The 21,694-nt window shown below is 36.0% G+C and overlaps 1 protein-coding gene across 4 annotated transcripts in view; it reads left to right on the forward strand.

Moving 5' to 3' along the window:
- Window positions 1–21,375, forward strand: part of Lrrtm4 (leucine rich repeat transmembrane neuronal 4) — a 790,938-nt gene extending 769,563 nt beyond the window's left edge. For all 4 annotated transcript variants that reach the window (XM_087658748.1, XM_087658750.1, XM_087658749.1 and 1 more), the window contains 1 exon segment: window positions 20,226–21,375. In XM_087658748.1, the coding sequence (XP_087514874.1) occupies window positions 20,226–20,447 (222 nt within the window). In that variant the 3' untranslated portion in view covers window positions 20,448–21,375.
- The last annotated feature ends 319 nt before the right edge of the window (window positions 21,376–21,694 follow it).

The raw sequence follows: 21,694 nt of genomic DNA on the forward strand, positions 1-21,694 counted from the left end.
ACACAAGATAAGAATTTTCAATTACATGATTGGGGTTCCTCCTTTGATAGCCTAAGCAGCAAGTTGTCTTTAGAGGACACATATGGAAATAATTTATTATGTAAACTATCAGTAATTCGAATGTTGAGATAGCTATATTACAACAAAGAGCTGTGAACATTGCCTTTAGGGAACTTGGATGGGATAGAATAAAATTTAAGTCCCAAATTACTGTATTATATCTCAGAGAGCAATCTGCTGCTGAGTTTTCCATGAGCCTACCTGTGAATTCGTTCTGTACATAATAACTTATTTTATAATTAATGTATTCAAGATATCTGGGACCAACACAGTTTTCCTGTGTGGTACATTTACTTCTCTATTTTAACAGTATTGCACTTTGTGGAACTGAATTTACAAAACTTAACACAGAAATATGGTCCTAAATAAATAAATGGCTGGCTTGTTGTATTGCAGTATTTTTTATGAATCATTTCAGATGTGTAATAATGATATTAACATGATAATAGGAAGCCATCCATGTGTGATATATAGATACTATTACATTCAGCATCAGAAAACCAGCACTGTCCAATAATAAACACAATTTAAATGAATGAAAGATCACAGAGCTTCTCACTCTGAAAACATGTTAATTATTCATTTCAGGTTGTTATGTGGAGAAAGGCCTAAATATCAGCGTAATCTCATTGCTCAATAAGAACTTGAAGACCAAGAGATCTCAGCTGCTCCCACAGCTGCCCCCTGCTGCCTACACGCTGGCATCACAGGCTCTAACCCTCTGGAACCATAAGCTCAAATAAAGTGTCCTTCTATTACAAAAGAAAGAAAGAAAAAAAAGAAAAGACAGAGAGAGCATCCTATGTCTGCTTTACTTATTTTAGTGTGAAAACGGTAATATAGGACCTAAACTTTTCATTGATCAAATATGTAACATTTTATGCTATCCCATAATAATTTTCAAAGGCTGCATAGAGTCATACAATAGTTAATTGCTATATTATTTGTTTCTATGAAAGGAATAATGAACTAAAGAAACTACATTATTTTTAATTCATTAATGAACAATACCTCTGTATTTTTTGGTAGAGCTGTAGTCAAAATTGTAGTTAGAACTAAACATTAAATTCTGAGAATAGCCCATGACTTGAGGAATTGTTTTAACTCAAAGGGTCCACTGTATTTGAAATTAATTTCCCAAAGCAGTCGTTTACATTTCCCACTTTTCAAAGAAAGGAAATTCACATAGCAACTCTGTTTAAAAATGCAAACTCTGTGTTAACTGCCTAGTCACACAGCTCAGATTGCAACAAGCCTTTCTTCAGTAGTCTCATCAGGTGAGTTCACACGTTCATTTTCTTCATCTCACTGTGAAATCACCCTTATGAAACACTGCAGTTAAAATTCCGAAGTCTATTCATTTGGCTTCTACTTAATCAAGTTGGCTACGTACTTGATTTCTGATTAACAAGGTGTTTGCACACACACCCTCTGTGAGTCTCCTTTCGACTCCTCAGAGCGATGTCTGCACACCTCCTATTTATTTTTACCAGACAACTCCTCATCTCTAATCTGAGCCCTTCACTGTGTTTGATATCACAGCTTTGCACCACAAAGTATCTGCTGCCTCTTCCTCCTAGATCCATGGGGTCCCAGCATAGCTTCTCTGTTTTTCTGTTTCCTTTCACTTCACCAAGTCTTAAACTGTGGAAAATGGGTCCTCAGCCAACTATTGTCTACTTTGTATCTCCTACACAGGGTATAGTGAGACATATAGCTAAGTAAATATTGTATCACTGTGGAAAGTAAAAAGATAGGCAGAAATAAATCTGCTGTATTTTATGCCTGTTTTCAGTATATATGTTCAATGACTGATTAACCAAATGGCTATAATTCCCTTTTAATTTAGTAAATTATATTAAAATTTCTTATTATATAATTATTCTTTTGGAAATTTATTTTATGATTTTTGCCCTAGCTGGTTAAAATCATTTTTCCTTTGTTAAAACTTAAAATGATTCTATAATTTATTTATTTTATGCTGGTAGGATATAAATTATTCCCCAATTTTTTTGTAAATAGATGATTCTCTGATCAGTTTTGTACATAAAATATAATGTACCTAAACGAGTATATGCATAAAGTGATTTATGATAAAAACTTTGAAAGATACATTTAACAATCCATAATCAATAGAAAGCTTAAATATTTTTTATCCATAATTTGTTTTAGGATCATCTGTACATCCTTTAAATTGTCTCTCTAATAACAATTTAAGGTTTCCTAAGTTATCTGAAAAATATGATGGGATTATAATTGTAAAATTTATTATCTTTAAATGAGCTATAATTATCTTAAACCAAAGATGAATTTGATATTAATGGAATTCAGGAAATATGGAGCTATTTTATATTTAGTAAACAAAATATACTACATAGGGACTAAAACGCCCATATCTTTATTCATAATTAAAATAAAGTATTGTTGGACATTTCATTATTTTTCCAAAATACTTCATATATGTATACATATATGTTGAATACACTACATTATATAATGTTTTTCGGGTATGCAGGTGTGTATGTTCATGTGTGTTACAAAAGGCACATCTTTAGGAACTTTAAACTTTTATGGTTTTTATTGTTTCTTTGCTTTGAATCTACTTTGGTTGTACTTACCATGTTTTGTTCCAATTCAACTTTTGGAATGAAATCTCGTTTCCCAAGTGGGACAATCTGGAAATGTCTAAATGACTCAAAAGTCAGCTTAAACTGAATCATGTGAATTTGGTCAAAGAAAAAAAATGAACTGGACAAAGAAAAGTCAACACAGACGAGTTTATTAAAGACTATTGCACTAGGGATGGGACAGAGCCAAGAAATCCCTATTTAGGGGGAAGAACAGTTTAAGTCACTGGTATTCGCTAAATAAACAGAGTATTCAGGATCTTGGCCTTCTACACTGACTGAGAGAAGTGTCATCCCTTGGCAATTACATTTTGCACTGTTCGCTTTCAGATCCTTGAGGAAAGTAGGCCTGTGATATAGTAGGTAGGATTTCTGAGAAAATGTATGTACTTCTCAAAGGCAGAGAAAGATTTTAAATTTGCAAGTTTCACAATGGAAACAAGAAATCAAGGGGACACAATCAACTGTAAATATGTTTAAATCCAGCTGAGTGAAATAATAGGTAATTTTGATCAGGTCCATAGCTATTTTATATTTCTTTTACCCATGATTCTCTGTTCACGATCCTTGTCTTTCCTTCCCCCACACAACACTACCAATATTCATTTAGACATTGTCAAGTTTCCTACTGTCTTCAGTCGTCACACTGTCTAATTTTGATGCTGTAAGAGAAAATATTTTGTACTTGAATTATTCTTAGTAGATCAGAGGCTGCGAAGTCAAAACTGATGTCTGGTGCATGTTATGATCTTGGGTCCTAGTTATCCCTTTTGATGGAATGGAATTCATTGAAGTCTCTTCTACAAGGTTGCTGGGTGCCTTCTGCTGTAACTAACCCTCATGGACTCTCAATACTACACTGGTGGTTACCATCTCAACACATAGGAAAGAATACACATTCAGTCTAAAACTCCAGCCTTCTTTATTTTCTTTTAAGCATTTGAATTCTCTTATAGCTAATGTCATGAATTTGACAACTATTTTTTTTGATAAGATGAGTAAAACTATGGACAAAACTTTTTTTTCTCCAAAAAATCATTTGAGTAAATTTTCAACCAATTATTTACTGCTCAGAAGGAAAAAATGAAAGTGAATCAGATCCTGATGAGGGAGAAATGGATTTAGGATCCCACAGCAAGAGATAAAAGAAGGCATTAATCAGGGTACATGCTAAGAGGAAGATGCCCTGTGTGAGGTCTGACTCACCCCTGTTCTGGATACCACAGCAGGTGCATGGGGAAACAGTCTTAAGCTGAATTACTTTTCAGTGCAACTGGCAGTGACTCAGGAGATCACACACGGTCTTATGTTTCAGGAGAATTCTCTAGCCAATGCTGTTTGAAGTGATAGGCTGAGCTTCAGATCTCCCAAGCAACTGTGTAGTTTTGTTGAGGAAGCAAAGCTTTTAAAGTGATCACACTGGAGTCCTCTGCTCGTGCTGCCTGACTTCCCTCTGTTGCTCATTCTTACAAACAAGGTAATTTTGGTGGAATCTAAATCAGACGAAGTATTTCTGAGTCAGTTACTGTTTCCTGTCTTCAGTCTGACTCCTGTCGTATTAGATCTTTCCAAAGAGCTGGTCCAGGGATTCTAACCTCAAATCCTTCCTGTTTCTGTCCTTGATGTTCCTTTACTTTTCTGTGTCTTTTTGTCTGTCTCTCTCTTTCAAATGTTGGCCAGAGCCTAGGTGTGCTTTCTCTGGTAACTTAGGTTTTTTATTCCTCAGTCATGAACCTGCCTCATCTTATTCTACCACGCGGATACTCACAAGCAGCTTTCTCTCTCTTCTTCATCCCATTCTTTGGGTACCTTCCAGTGTTTACAGTTTTTCTGTGAAAGGCTAATAAAATTGTTCTTGAGGTTTCTTAAAAATTTATTCTTAAATTCTTTTGTTAATAAGGCTAAAAACCATATGAGTAAACCTCAATCTCCCAATAGCAGCTGGTACCGCAGGAGAGACTCCCCCAAATTTCTGGTAATAATATTATCACCATAGATATTTTAACATGTTGCTTGTAAACTTAATTATTAGAATTAAAATCTGAATAAGAAATAATACCATGAAGGAACAATAAATATTAAGGTCTAGGTATATCATTGTTGGCATACATCTAACAGCTGCAATGTTTACATTCTACAACTAAACCTTCACATTAAAACAAAACAAAACAAAACAAACAAACAAACAAAAAGCCAAAGTGCTTTCTAACGATTGTATAAATGGGAATCAGTGGTAGTGTGCAATTTGAGCTTTACAGAGTCAAGACTGACTTGGACTCTGGAAGCATACAGCGCAGTGTGAGTTCTTAGTTGACCTAGAAAAGCTCTCTGAGGGACTGCGAAACAATTAGAAATTTAAATGCATGAAAATGGAGACATAATTTATGTAATGTCACATGTTTTGATTGTACTACTGGGGGTAAAAGACCTTCCATGACTTTGTCGGTAGATTTCTTCTGCTAGTACTTTATATACAAAAGACGATATTCTGAATACTGCTTGTTTTTAATAAAATGATCTTAATTTATTTTTTTCATTTAAAAATTGACCTCTAAAGTGGGAAATCAACTTTTTCAACTTCAAATATTATTTTTCAAAAATTGAAGCCCCACTTCAAGTATCTATCAAATGAGTTCCAGATTATAGTCCTAGATGTCTGAGGTCACTTAGATGTTTACCTAATATCAATATATACCTATTCTCCAGTGGTCCCGGTTATTGAAAAGTGATAAGCAATATGATAAATGCAGGCCTTAGAGATAGAACTTCATAGCAGCATCACTCCAATTGGTGCTAACAGATATAGTCCATTTTTTCTATGATGTAATGTAAAGGTGCTTAGTGTTCTTGAGTGATAAATTGAGCAATAGGCAGAAAAGCAAAAGTCTATTTACTAATAGACACACTCAAAGCTGGCTCAAGCAAGTATGTATGTAGCTTGGTTTCTAGATTTGTTTTGGAGCTTCCTATTTATAAGTCTAGAAGGAGTTACAACCTGGTCCACAATGACTGCAATGGTGTGAGATACTTACCCATATATATATATATATATATATATATATATATATATATATATATATATATATATATATATATATATGGGTTGATGTGGACAATCTGTGTGTGCTGATCATAGATCCCATAATTTTCATCATATAGATGCACTATCATAGACACATATGAGAAAGTAAGTGATGGATCTTTCCTTTATGGTACAGTTGAAACTTTACATGGACCTAATACCCATTTAAGCCCCCCCAAAAGAAAAGAAAATAGTACCTGATGACAAGTCACCCAAAGCAGGGAGTTTTGGGGGTATTGTCTTTCCAAGAACAGTAGACAATGTATCCCAGGAAGGGCTTCCCAGGATCACTGGGCTATCCTCAAACTTTACTATATCACTGGCAAACAGGTTCTTATAAAGAATTAGGATTTTCTGTGACTTTTAAAAAACCAGAAAATATGAAGTTTAACAAAATAAAGATACCCTAGTCCTAGCACAGTATTCTAATGGAGAGAAGAGTCTATCTTTCATCTAACCACCTTGTGGGAATGTGTTTTCTGCACATTGGGTAACTTCACTGGGTCCTCCTGTCTACCCCACTCTGCAGTTACACCAGTTGGGACTCACACAGAGCCTGTTCAAACATAGATAACTAAGCCTCAAAGCCAGAAATTTTATTCAGTGGGTCTGAGATGGGATCAGATAATTATTTCTCACAGGTTCACAGTGGACCCTGATGCCGCTCATAGGAAATGCCGTTTCTGCAGGCACTGATGCTGTCTCTCCTTTTAGACTGAATGCAATTCTGATCTGGACAGTGTAGACACACAGAGCTCTGTCCTCACATGTAAATACCATTGTCCTCCAGGTAGATGTTTACTCTCAAAGAACTGCTGTATAATGACATGCTCCACAAACTGGAATACAAATAGTGATTTATTTATATTCAGTGGGGTTGGGATGAGGCCTGAGGTTAAACATGTCAGTCAAACTCCTTTGCAAAATGACTGAACTGGGAGATGAATGTGGCGGAAGATGCTGCTGTGGCAGCTTAGCAAACTTGCAGTGTTAGTGAGTTTTGTTTGTGTGCTCTTTTAATTCTGTGTACATGTGCGCATGGGGTGGGGGTACATTTACTATGAGTACAGTGGTCCATGGCAACCAATAGAGAGTAATGGACTCCTTGAGCTGGAGTTATAGGTCATTGTGAGCAACCAGATTTGCAGATTTGGTGCAGGAAAACAAGTAATTCCTCAAAAAGAGCAGTTGAATTTCAATGTTTAAATTATGCTCTAACAATTGCGAATTTTCAACAGAAAAAAAAAGAATGTGTTCACATAAGAACAAAAAGTAAAATAAAAATTATAAAAAAATAAATAACCAGAGTGTGTAAGGAAGAAAAAATTGACTTTATCTTCTGAAGTAATTAATGTCACTTCTCAGAATATATCTGATTGGCAATAAGAAAATTGCCTTAGCACTAGTTCCATCTTTCTTTGTGTTTCTCAGAGTAGATGTAGTCTAAATAAAGAAGAGTAACCATGAAGAATTACTAAACCAAGTAGCATAATAATCCTTCTGATGGTCATATTAGTGAAACTCATCCCATCCCTGTGGTCTGATATTAGAACTCACAATTTATGGACTCTGTGGCTATTGATTGAGATGCTGACTTTGCAGATGATCTGATTCAGTCTACGGCACCCACATGACAACTCATAACCATTTGTAGCTCCAGTTGCAGGGAATTTGATGCCATTTTCTTCCTTTCGTAGGCACTATATGTATTCGGTGCTCAGATATACAAAGTAAATACTTATCTATATATAAATAAGTCTTTAAAAAGTAAAAGTCACTCGATAATTCAATTCCTATCATTATCCAAACTCCCTTTCACACAGGCTTAGTGGAGTGATAGACACATCAAGAGAAACCTTACATGTGTCACATTCATGTAATGTCAGTAGTTTTGCTCCCTTCCATATTCTACAACACACAAAGAGAGTATGTGATTACTCTCCTTGAAGTTAGATACTAAAATATGGCAGGCAAGATGAGTCATGTTTTTAGCAAAAGTTTTGAAATGACAGGGAGATCTTTGTTTTTATCCTGCTAGTAGAATATTTGCAGAGAATCTGTCATTGTCATTACAAAGAATATATTTTCTAAATATAAGTATAAAGCCCAAAAGCTCAAATTACTCAAGATGCAATCCACAGACCACAGGAAGCTCAAGAAGAAGGATAACCAAAGTGAGGATGCTCCCACTCCTTCTTGAAAGGGGAAAAATATCCATAGGAGGAGACATGGAAAGTTTAGAGCAGAGACTGAAGGAATGGCCATTCAGCGCCTGCCCCACATGTGGCCCATATATAGAGAGCCACCAAAACTAGATAAGATGGATAGAGCTAAAAAAATGCATGCTGAAAGGGACCAGATATAGATCTCTCCTGAGAGACACATCCAGAAAATGTCCAATACAGAGGTCAATGCTAGCAGCAAATCACTGAACTGAGAGCAGGACCCTGTTTAGGGGAATTAGACGAAGGATTAAAAGAGCTGAAGGGGCTTGCAACCCTATAAGAACAACAATGCTAACCAACCAGAGCTTCCAGGGACTAAACCACTACCAAAAGACTACACATGGACTGACCCAGGGCACCAACTGTGTATTTAGCAAAGAATAGCCTTTCGGGGGCACCAGTGGAAGGGGAAGCCCTTGGTCCTGCCAATGTTGGACCTTTAGTACAGAGGAATTTCAGGTTGGGGGGCACTAAGGGAGATAGATGAAGGGAACATCCATATTGGGGAGGAGGTGCGAATTCAGGCTTATGGACAGGAAACAGGGAAAGGGAATAACATTTGAAATGTAAGTAAAAAAATATATCTAATAGAAAAATTAAAAAAAAAAAACAGAACTTCGTGCAGAATCTATGTAACACCAGCAACCAAGGAGGTCAAAGAAGGAAGATTCTATCTTAAAGCTAGTTGGAGTTATAGCTTTTTTTGTGGCGGGGAGAGTGAGGGGAGGGCATGTATGTATAGATAGATAGGTAGATAGATAGTAGATATAGATGATATAGATGTGAGTATAGATATAGATTAGATACATAGAGATAAAGATTAGATAAAGATAGAGATATGATGCAATGGAGATTAGCTGAGTAATACAGTTGTCCAATCCATGGCACTAAAGAAAATATAATAATATGAAAAAATGTTAAAAACTAAAGCCATACTTTGGCTGTGAGAAGATAATACAGAAAGTATATTTTATTTAAAATTATGAACTTATAATCATGAGTGCTTCCAAGAGTATGCTCTGTAATAAATGGTAAACATCACTCTCAGCCATAGAAGTTGGAAATATTTCCCCAGAAGAGAGAATTTTTATACCTTTATAAATAGTATTTAGGGGTTGGGGATTTAGCTCAGCGGTAGAGCGCTTGCCTAGCGAGCGCAAGGCCCTGGGTTCGGTCCCCAGCTCCGGGAAAAAAAAAGATGAGAGATAAATAGTATTTAAATCTTCCAAAAGAAACTATCAAGTGTATGTATGTCTTTTACATTTACAGGCTCTGAACTCGCATAATGGAAGGACAATATTCATTCTAAAACAACATCTACTTTGTCCATTCCCTTGTAGATCCATTTTGAGTGGTGTCAGCCAAACTAGGCTTTTAATGCTATGTTTTGAAATGCGTGTTTGTTGTGGGGAATTTAAGCAGTTCTCATCCTCAGGGGTTCTACATGTACAACAACCACATTTCTATTCCCCTGCTGTCTCCTTCTTTAGAAAGATAGGCTGACAATTCCTACTGCCAGCATTTCAAAAGTAAATCTTTACATAAACGATATCACTTATTTTTCAAAAGGACTTTCCATTACTTTATAACATGACTATATAATAACCCTGTTCTTATATATTTCTTAAGTATAATTTTCAATAATCAATTGACTGTACACCATGAGTTCTTTGTGAAATTGACTTGTATTGTCATGTCAAGTTATAGGCGCTTGAAAAAAACTAAGGTTTCAGTGATTTTTATGCCATTTAATTAAATCTTAGAAATAGGCTTAATCAATATTTCATGCAAGCTCTTTGTTCTTGATGAACTGAGCAATGTACTGACTAAAAACTAAACAGAGTTTCAAAGATATTTAGGCCTAGGATACAGGCTAAACTTTTGCTTAAATTGCCAAAATAGGGAGTAGATAAAGAGGCATGAAAGAATGACAGGAAAAGACAAAAATCAAAAGGTAGCAGAAATATCTTTTCTCCCTCATAATGCCAAGCAGAGTGGACCATGACTACAATCTCAATAAATTAAATTACTTTTAAAAATAAAAGAAGTAGATTACAGAAATGTTTAGCTAAAGAAGTTCTTTAGCCGACTGAACATTTACAGACAATTTGCCACCAATGTAAAGTGAATTCACCTACAAATAGCTATTTAGAAAACATGTATACAATGGCAGTTATTAAGTTTACCCAACTGAATTATTCCGACCTTCACCAACTAAGTGCATCACCAAGTACATGGTATCTGGAAGGATAGCAGTACTAAAATACCATCAATGATAAGAACACCAATAGGACCAAGTTAAGGTACTCAAGTTGGCCAGACACTAATCAGTCATAATGAGCCTGATTAAGAATATTTAACATTTCAAAAACATGCTATACAAAAAACAAACAAGGTTTTTAAAGACAGGGTAGCTTATATATGCAAATCTGAATGGAATGCCATTTTAGATAAGGTGGTTAGAGAGAACCTCTCCAGAAACATGACATTTTAACAGAGGATCAAAGGATTAGCATAAGACCATTGGGGATAGGAAGAAAGAAAATGAAAATGTAGTAGAAAAAGACAGCATGCTCTTTCAAAAAAAAAGAAAGAAAGAAAAGAAAAAAGAATGATGAATACCAAGACCTAAGCTTAGGAGAGGCACGAGTTTTGATATAGAAAAGGGGCATATTTTTAACTTCTGCACAAGAAGCCGTGGTGGTGTAAATGTTTATGATTCAATGACCTCTGGACCCAATGACCTCTTTCCCATAATCACCAGAGCTCTCTCCTCTGTGTTCAGAGCTGTCCTAGCACAGGAGCTGGCTCCTGGCATTAAGAGCATCCCTTAAGCCATCCACTCAAAGGTCAGTCAGCTTTGTTCCTGCTATAGCCTGTTTGATCCAGAATGACCTCAGGGGTGACTTTTAAGCTCTCACCTGAAGCTTTCTGTCTGAATTCCAAGTACCAAGGTTGTGTGAGTCCAGCTCTTTATGTGGGAGCCACTGTGAGCTTTATTCTGGGCCAGACCTGGATCTTCACTTGGAAATGCACGGGGCTCACATGCTGGGAACTCTTTTCTCTCTGCTCTTGACTCTCAATATTCATTCTCAGTGAAAGGCAGGGAGGACTAGACTTATCTCACTCATGCAGTTCTTAATAATCTTCTTGAATGAGTCAGCCTCGTTTATTCTTCTTTACAGATCCAGAACTAGATGCCTAGGTTATGAAAAAAAAAATGCCCAAACATGCTAAATCATTTATACTTTAAAATGATTATATTATAATGTAACTCATGAACTTTAAATGAAACTCAAAATTCTATGTTCATAAGTATTCTAGCAACCCGTTTGTCTAATAAAACACGAACCAAAAGCAATTTAGGAGAAGAAAAGCTTTCTTTATATTATGCTTCCAGGTTATAGTCAACAGAAGAAAAACAGAAAAACCTAAGTAGGAACGTGAAGTAGAAACCAGGGAATAAGGCTTGGTGGCTCATTTTCTATACTTGGACTCATGCTCAGTCAGCTTTCCTTTACCACTCAGGGCCACTATCCTAGGACACAGTGCTATTTAGAGTGCTCTCACCATTCCCACATCAATTAATTACCAAGACAATCCCACCGACATGCTCATAGTCTCCTCGGATCTAATGGATATTCCTCCATTGAGGCTTTCTTCTCTAAGAATTCTAGGCTCTGCCCAGCTGAGAGTTAAAGCTAACCATGCCACTAAGTAATGTTTTATGAGGAACATTAGTTATCCACATTTTGCCTATCTCTATTTCACAGTCAAAAGTTAGGTCCGTAGTTAACAATAGATTCTGTGTACGTTGAAAGACCAAACTCTCACCGAGCCGTGAAAGAGTTCACCAAAGCCGGTGATAAGTATCTGTCATGGGAGTGAATGAATGAACACATAAATAAGTGAGTTATGTGAGTAAATTCACTTTTATATAATTACACCTTAATAGTATATACTTTATGGCACAGATCCAGCCATTACCTTAGACCTGTACATATTTCATTTAAAATATAAAACCAACATTATTTATGTACCATTCTGTTTTGCTGATCTAAAATATAGTCAATCAGAATAAAACATAATTGCATTTTCTAAATGAGCATATTCTATTTTCATAATTAAACTTGCATCTCAACATTTCTCTTATTAGAAACAGCCAGGCTCCTAAAAATTTCTTTTAATGGTTCTGGAATCAAAGCAGTCATTTTATTGTCAGTATGTCTGAATCCTTCTGGGGCTTTGCTACTGCATCTGTTAGTTGGTTCATAAGTTCTACCCTGGGGTTCAAAATTCTGTTTTACAAAACCACCTCCCTTATGAGTTACATTTCAATTGTACATTTGTAGAAGAATTTTTCTCTTTAACTGAATACCCACTGCACATTTAGAGAGGAGACACTGGAGACTCATCTGCTCTATCTCCAAAGGGAAAATGCTACCTTCTAGTTAGTCAAGAAAATGAGTTTAGGGTAATATAAATTATTTAACATAAATCCAAATAAAATATCACCTAAGTTCAATAGATACTAGAGCAAGCTCATTCTCTCATTCAATTCTCTCTCTCTCTCTCTCTCTCTCTCTCTCTCTCTCTCTCTCTGTGTGTGTGTGTGTGTGTGTGTGTGTGTGTGTGTGTGTGTGTGTGCGCACACATGTAAAAGCTAGAGGTCATCTTCAGGTATCCATGGTCATCACTGACTATGAATTTTGGCTAGACTGTCCTCAGAGATCCTCTTGTCTCAGCCTTCCCAGTTCTGGGAATTCAAATGTGGGACTCCATGCTCAATTTATGGAATTAAACTCATGTCCTCATAACTTTGAGGAAAGTGCTATATGACTTGGCCATTTCTTCAACTCAAACCAAAATCCATTAAACTGGATCTTTTGTATTTGTTGATAAATCTCATCTCTGTTTGGTTACTTCTATGGGGTTTGAATTTTTGCAAGAAGGAAATGGACATCACATAATGATCATAGTCTTCTGTTTGAGGACAAACATCTTCATGTCATTGCAGTTCTGAGAAACCTTACTTTTTTCCTACAAGAATGAAACATTCCTGGTTTAAAGTATCATCATATTTATTTGTCACTCTAATACTTCAGTACTGAAGTCAAATATACTGAAAAAGTATATTTGATTACAATCTACCATTGGGGATACATTATTCTTTCCACATCAGTGACCAGATCTTTGGAAAAGAAGCATCTAAAAAATAATGCCAGTTAATGAATCCAGCCTATTATTCTAAAACCTTTATGACTGCTGAAAGCATTGCTAATGTAACACATACCCCAGTTACTGGAGTGAACCCTATCTTCAACCTCTTTTTCTCTCCATTAACTTAAGTTCTGGGACATCTTGGAGCACCACATTCTTGTAAGGAAGCACTAAATTCACAAGTGGTCATTCTATTCTAACATCATGCAACTAACTTGAAAAGGAAAATTCAGACAACAGTGAGTACACAGGTCATATGTTTTCCAACCCTTGAATAAGAAAAAGCAAGAATAAAGGACAAATTGATAGCGTTCATTGGCACTTGCAAACATGTAATATGTGAAGGTCAGATGACAACTTGGATGAACTGATTCTGTCCTTCAACACATGTGACTCTCAGGGATACATGTAAGTCTGTCAGACTCAATATCAAAGGTTTTTAGTCAAGAAACCATCTTGCTGACTTCTAAGGATGGTGGATCTTACATGATGGCATTCTTTTAGCCCACTGAAAAAATGGAAGCACTTTCACCATTACCTCCTTTGTTTTATTTGGAGCCTTTTTGAAACAAACATCACAAAATGTAATTGATGATCTGACAAACTGAATAGATGGCTATGTCACATTCATTATTTAACTTTCCAAACAAAATAGGGAAAGCATAAAATCTTCACCAGGCATTGTTTGAGATGGAAAACTTTCATGAACTAACTTTTTGTGTTTCTGGCTTCACTATTTCTTAATAATTCATGCCATTGTTCTAATGTTTTCATTCTCTCCTGAGCTCCTGAGTTCTTGAAATTCTTTTCTACTATAAGGTACTTCTTAAAAGTGTGTGCGCGCGCGTGTGTGTATGTATGTATGCGTGCACATCTATGTATGAGCATTAAAGCATTCATGGATATATCTCCATATAGCACAAGTATGGACGTTGAAGAACAAGCTCAGGGGTCAGTCTTCATTGCCCACCTTGTTTCAAGCAGGATCCCCCATGTTGTTTGATTCTTGACCTTGAGATGTGTGTATTTTTCCCATCTCTGCAACCCATAGGCTGAAGGGGCAACTAAGTTTCCCTTCTACCCAACTAACTTTAATGGGTTAAGGTTCTTTTATCTTTAATTAATAGTCCTGAAATATAATACCAACTTCCTGAGCTTGTTTACACATACATATTTGATTCTTGGCACATACTATCCTGGTGAAAAGATTAAAGTCAAAGTTATACATTCACTTAGCTATTGCCATTCATTTTAAATCAATTTCTCTTCCAATAAGTGCAATGTCCATCTTCATTAAGCAGTTCAGCTGTATTGAATTCTTCTTTGGATTTATACGATGATACTTTTTAAATGGTCTGAACAGTCCAACACCACCCTTTAATTTTGAAAATTAGAATCCAAATGTCATTCAGGAAATTGAAAATCAACTTTTTATGACTTCAGTGGAAAGAATTCATACTGAAATCTGAACAATGGCCATGAAAAGTTAATAAATAAGACTAATGATAGACTATAGTAATTTAAGAACAATCAGACACTTCAACTACTTATAACTAATGTTTAAAGCTTTGAGAAAAGGAGGAAACAGTATTGGATTCCCATGTTAAAATTCTAAAGTCTCTGACCAAATTTATCAAGGATCCATTTTCATTGCCCTCACACTTACTGCAAAGACACATTCATTTCTCATTTTAAATACAATTATTACTGACATAAAGTTTTAGAATAAGAGTCAATATTCAGGTTTTGAAGCTCAACACAACCCTCTGTAATTTACCCTTTCCTCCCAACACATAAAGTATTCCCTTTCCCAAACTTCTGTCATTGAGTTACTAATACAGCAGACCCTCACAATTCAAAGACTGATCTCATTCTTTTTTAAATAAATATTTTCCATAATGATATATTATGGGCAAAGAAGAAATGATTTCTTTTTTCTTTTCTTTTCTTTTCTTTCCCTTTCTGAAAACCAGAAGACACAGTGATGTTTGATAGCCTCCTAATACACAGGATAGGACTGGGAGCCTTGGTTAGAAACTACACAGTTCCAGCCTGTGTCCTGCATCTTTCTGAATGGCAACTGGAAGACCAAAAGGGGCAAGATATGCTTCCAAAACATAGGACAGTGCTGAGCTTAAATGATCTGGAATAGTTGTTCTCAGTGGATTTCTTAAAGATCAGAAAGGATATTCAGTGTTACCTGAGGGCAATGAGACACCAGGGCTGCTCTATTTTTAGAGGATTAGCCAGAAATCAGAAGAATCAAAGTGACCTATAATTAATCATAGGAATGCTTCGTTCCACTCTAACCCACCTCACATGTACTTATAAAATACTAAGGAAGTTTACATGTGACTAATATTCAACTGTACATATAATCTGGAGAAATCAGATCTGTCAAAGAGCATGATGCATTTCTCAGATTCTTGCTATTCTGTGCACCATGCAATTGTCTTTAAATAAAGTAGCACTTTCAGTGCAGCCAATGGGTAGCCAGGCATGCTAATGAGAACATCTTTAAATAGGGTTGTTCTGCTGAGTTTCAAAGTGGAGCCCAGGAGAGCACGAATAGAGCATGGGGACCCTTTTATAAAGTACTAAAAACACATTTACAAAAATACCAAAACTACATTAAAGGGAACTAAAGGACACTTTGTTTTGACTACTGGAAACAACAATCCACACAGGGATCCAGGTGGTTAATGTGCTGTGCATTATTACTATAAAGCACAGGACCTACTCCTCTTTGCTGCTCCAAAACTGCAAATTCAATTGATTACATGGTGCCCCACAGAATAGACTCCAAGAGCAAATGAGCGAATGTTGTTGTTATCCTTTCAAAGCTGCCCAATTCATTCAGCTTTTGATTATTTATTCATTTTGCCATTGCTTATTCTGGAAGAAAAAAATGTTACAGTGGTTCTTTTTTTTTTTTAATCTCAGAGGAATTTGTTTCAAACACAGTGGCGAAAACGCCATGAGCCCCTGCTTACTGTAGTAAAACATAGTCTAACTGCTGTAACAAAACAAATTTCCTGAGTTCAGAGATGATATGACATATACATCTAGAGGTCTGTGGTTAATAAGGCTCTCTTGATATTTGGGTCAACATGAAGTTGAATATGATGATATTTTAGCTATGAAATTGTTCTCTTAGATTATATTTTAAACATAAGAGCTTTAAACAAATATGAGAAATTGAACAATGTTGACATATGAGCTGCTAGTTTTCCTCTTTAGATGAACCTATTTGTACAGAGAGCTCATGACCCTATAATTTCCTCTCACACAAAGCTTATGCATGCTTTTTGAGTCCAGTGTCTCCCCCTTATAATGACTAGGGGAAAGATCCTAAGGATAGAAGGCATCAGTAGAGCTACAGCCAGTGCTTCATGTGGGCTTTTGATCACACAGATCTGGCTAATTTGGGAAAAGAAAAAGAATCATTACTTTAAGTGAAAGCATTGGGGGAAGGTTGGCAAGATGGCTCAGCAGGAAGAGGCACTTGTGGACTAGCTTGACGACCTGGGTTTTATATACAGGGACTCTTACGGAAGAAGACAAGAGTTAACTTCTGTAAGTTGTTCTCTGTCCTCCATAACTCTGTTGTAGTAGGCAAAAAAATAAAATAATCTAAATAAATAAATAAATAAATAAATAATAAATAAATAAATAAATAAATATTAGAAAAAAGAAAAAAAAGGAAGGAAGGTACAGAATAAATATTCTGTGCCCAGTGAATGTTTATTTATTTGGAAGTAATTTGGTGATTTTATTTATGGTATGTCATGTCTTCCACATATTAATAACAGAAAGAAGAATGAAAGAAAGAAGATCATAATATTCTTAGGAAGGTCTTTCCACAAATATGTCTCCCTGCTCAATTCCCTGAACAAAGTAACTGCTTCTATTTCTCTGCTTTGTCAGAGTTGTGCTGACCCAAGACATCATCAGTCCTCTACCATCTGACACAACTACAAAATCCCACAGGGAGTTCATTTCCCAAAACAGAAATGACAATGAGTAGTTCATGTCTAGACAGTTTGCTGGCTTATGGAGAAATATTTGAATGGATAAGAAATAAAAATAGGACTGTATATATGACAGAGTAGTTAAGAGTGTTATACTCTGTCTCTTTCAGTAAGCTAGTCTTTGATCAGAGTATTCTAGTCAGCTTGTCTTGTTTGGGGATGTAATCAGATGTCCTACTGAAGTAGAGAGCCTTGAGAATCTGGTCAGTTTGAGGGATGCCCTGAAGCTACTTTAGCTGTTTACTTTCTTTGCTTACGGAGCTTCCCTTCAGAATGGAATATTTCACTTCCTTTTAGAATATCTGTATCTTAAGGGTTTCCCCGCAAGATGTAAGGTTTTATTCCAATCAAAAACACCACATGACAACTGTGTCATGAGTAAAACAACAGAGCTAGCTAGCTAAATAAGCAGGATATGCTTACCCTGAATCTTGCTGCTAAATCCATTCCTTCACTGGTGGAGGAATGTTAGAGCCCTTTGCTTTGCATTTCAGCATATACTGAAGACCAGTTGAGACATCTCTAACCTTGTGAATTGAACAACTACAGGATCCTTGAAATTTGCATTGGTAGAAAAAGCTACAGCTGGACCAGAGCCTAGAGGCCATTCTAATGAATCCCCTTGAGAGAGACAGAGAGAACGAGAGAGAGACAGAGACAGAGACAGAGACAGAGACAGAGAGACAGAGAGACAGAGAGAAATACAGAGAGAGACAGAGAGATAGAGAGAGACAGAGAGATTCACTATAAGTCTTGTTCTTCTAGAGAACCCTGAACATGTTCTATGCACCATTACATAAGTATAAGGGAAATACTATGGGAATGAACTATTCACTCAAAAGGATATAGGTCAAGGATGTCTACTACCTATACAGAGAGAAAGCTCACAACGGAAAAACAATCCTTCCCCTTCTAAGCCTTCTTTCCCATCAAGGAGCATTGGCAGTCTGTCAGAGAGTGACAGGTATTGAGTAACAGAAAGTGACTTTGCAGAAGTAAGAAACCACAAAGGTAAAACAGAGGTGGAGATGAGACATGAGGGTAAAATCTCTTGAATCATCACCCACAAGCAGCAGAGCAATTGGAGGTTTGTCATCTCAACAAGGAATCAACACCATCAGATTGGTGTGGCAGGTTCAGACAGATGTGCAAGCACAAGATAAAAAAGAATATTCAATTGCAATTTCCTTGTTCTAACTTTGTGAAATGTGCTTCTTTACCAAATATATAGGGTCTAATGAAAAACAATAAAGAAAATTAAGGTGACTACAGTATTTGCAGATTTTCCTATTAACATAATTGCTATAGGCTCACCCAGATTTGTTGCAGTGATAGTCAATAGGGACTTAACTTGTCTTGTCCACTTGAAAACAAAAAATACCATTCATATTTCAAACAGAAAGCTGTACCTGTTCAAATGTTTGTAATATTTTAAGGAACATATTGCTGGAAGTTATCTGCGATATTTTTATTTTACATAAAAGATATATGACCCAAAATGGAGGTTAGAATTAAATGAAATGAGAAGTACAGATGAAAGGTAAAGCATGCATATAATCTATACATTTTGTATTAGGAACAGATTCCAAAGGAGAGAATCAATTTGTGGTACTATAACTTGGTCAAAAATGCAAGGTAAGGGAGATCGTAATACCTATGGGGTACCGAATAAAGCTGTTGAACTAAACTGATATAAATTCAAGCTGTCTTGGTAAATACTTATATTTATACCCATAAAAAATGTTACTCTTAGCCTTAGTCAGGTAATCCTCTCTTTCTAGTAAATAGTAATAAATGCAGAGAGGCTTGAGATTAAGGAATGGCTGAGTACTCAACTCTCAACAAGGCAATTGTATGATCATTTCAAAGGCCCAGGTACTCTGCAAAAGAAGGGCAAGGAATACTGTAACAGTCATAAGATAAAGAGAAAGGCTGTGAAAAGCCTTCTTCTAGTAAAGACACAGACATTGAAAACATGGACTCAGAGCAGCTATGGTTACCTACCCTGAGTCTATAGAAGAATGGGTCCATCATCAGGTAGGAATTGGGGGAGTCCCACATCTCACTTCTGAACTACATGCTACTGATTCATGTAGACAGAGACAAATTTTCTTCCGTTGTGTACCCACTAGTGACCCTATTAAGCTATACCAAATAGATCCAATCCAGTGCCTACATAGATGGCTCTGGTTAAACTAAATAGGTCACAAGACAAAAAATAAAAGTCATGAGTCTGCTCCAGAGTAAGGATGTGGGAAGTAGAAGTAAACAGAACACATTATATGCATGTTTGAAATTATCTGTGAAAAAAGTGGTCAATTAAAAATAAAGAAAAAGACTGGCATATACAAATAAACTACATATAAAAACATAAAATGCAATGAAAAAATATATATCATGTACATATATATCATGTATATTATATACACATGCTTATAATCATGTATTCAAACACATAATATATAGTAGACATATGAGGCATATACAAAGAATTGCACACATCAGTATAAACATTTGATTGTTACATATACATTCTTTTGCCCCTTACTTTTGACTTGACTTATCATGCCATACTGTAACAGGTCTTCCTCATTTTTGTAGCATGTGCATTCATGTAGGCTGTGAATTACTTTTAATAGTATAATAGGGTAAGCACAGAAGTTTCTACATATATATGATATATGTTGTCCATGTTCATAGACATTTAGGTTATTCTAACCTCTTTTTGATCTGTCAACTAAGAGTAAAATAAAAAATCAAAACATTAAATATACATTATATATGAATCTGTGCACAAAGTATGTATGAATTATGATATCCAAAAAGTAACAATAATTATTTTTGTTAAATTGGTATTTTCAAGAAACAGATGACTTGAGCATCAGGGAAAACAAAATAGACTATTTTAAAACTAATTTAAAAGCTAATACTTTTAAAGCTAATTACTAAACATTTGCTTTTTTCTGTTTCTCATGTACAGATGCCCCACCATGTGAAGCCCTTGCCGTATTACAGCTATGATCAACCAGTGATTGGGTACTGCCAAGCCCACCAGCCCCTTCACATCAACAAGGCATATGAAGCTGTGTCCATAGAGCAGGACGACAGCCCCAGTTTGGAGCTTGGGAGAGACCACAGCTTCATCGCCACCATAGCCAGGTCGGCTGCACCTGCCATTTACCTGGAGAGAATAACAAACTAACAGCAAAGCTAACTTCTTGATGAAGAGCTCACAGGGAAAGGGAGGCCTCCACCACAGAGGAGATGAGGTGTCCGGCTCAAGAGTTCAATGATCCTGTACAGAAGTTTAAGGACTAGTGAGAAGCAAACCCCAAACTGCTTATGAAGTTGGGCAGCTGATGAACCTGCCATCGACCCGGGAGGACACAGAACTTCTTTGCTTTAAAACACAAAACAAATACAAGCACTCCCGGATGTAAATAGTCAAGAGTGTTAAGTTCTTATAAAAATAGATTTCACCCTAGCTATCTATAGGTTTGTTTGTATATTTGATTTTTCTACAATGCATGGTTCCTGGGCTGGAGAACCACAGTGGGGAGGGTGGGAATTTTGGGGAAACAACACAATTTTTCTTGTAAGGTGTGCATAACACTCACAGACCTTTTCCCCTATGTTTTCATTTTATTTTTCCTTTAAAATCTGGTTTTACCCTTTTATTTGTTTTATTTTTCTTAATTTCCTGGTTGAGTGACTTTCTACTTCTCAATATCAGTACCTACATGGTACCAAAAGAAGATTTGTTTTTTGCATTGACCTAAAGTAAAGAAAGTTGACTACAACGTTCAATAAACTACTGGAATGAGTTAAATACATCGAAGTGTATATTCACTCAATACACATTATAGACAATATTAGGAGCTCTGGTTTCTTCCCTCATCTGTATCAACCATGATAGCCCGACCTGTGAACACATGGATGGGGAGGAACCTGCGTACTACCCTCAATGAAGAGAGCGGCTCTGTGAACAATGGCCATGATTCCTGTGGATGGCACTGTCATGGGATGAATTTCTAAATTCAAAATGATGTGTAATATTGCTTTTAAATTTAATTATCACATAGCTTTTGTGTAATTTTTATCAATAAAAGAAAAAATGTTGAAAAATAAAATATATTATTTTGCGGTTGGTATACCATAGCTCATCTTCATGTGCGTGGAATGTTTCTACTTGATATCAGAGTAATAATGTAGGAATATACTAGGGTTTTGTTTGATTGGTTGGTAGGTTGGAATTTTGGGTTTTGTTGTTGTATTGTCATTGTTTGTATTGTTTTTTCTGTGTCCCATGGTCAGGTAGGTAAACATTAATAAGTCCAGAAAATATATATGAAATATATGTTTAAAATTTATTTAGAGGTATCCTTACTCTAAAAATATGCAACATGAGAAAAATGTACCAATGGGAGAATTACAGAATATGTGATCTTA

This window comes from Rattus norvegicus, chromosome 4 (assembly GCF_021556685.1).
Source record: "Rattus norvegicus strain SHRSP/BbbUtx chromosome 4, alternate assembly SHRSP_T2T, whole genome shotgun sequence".
NCBI lineage: Eukaryota > Metazoa > Chordata > Mammalia > Rodentia > Muridae > Rattus > Rattus norvegicus.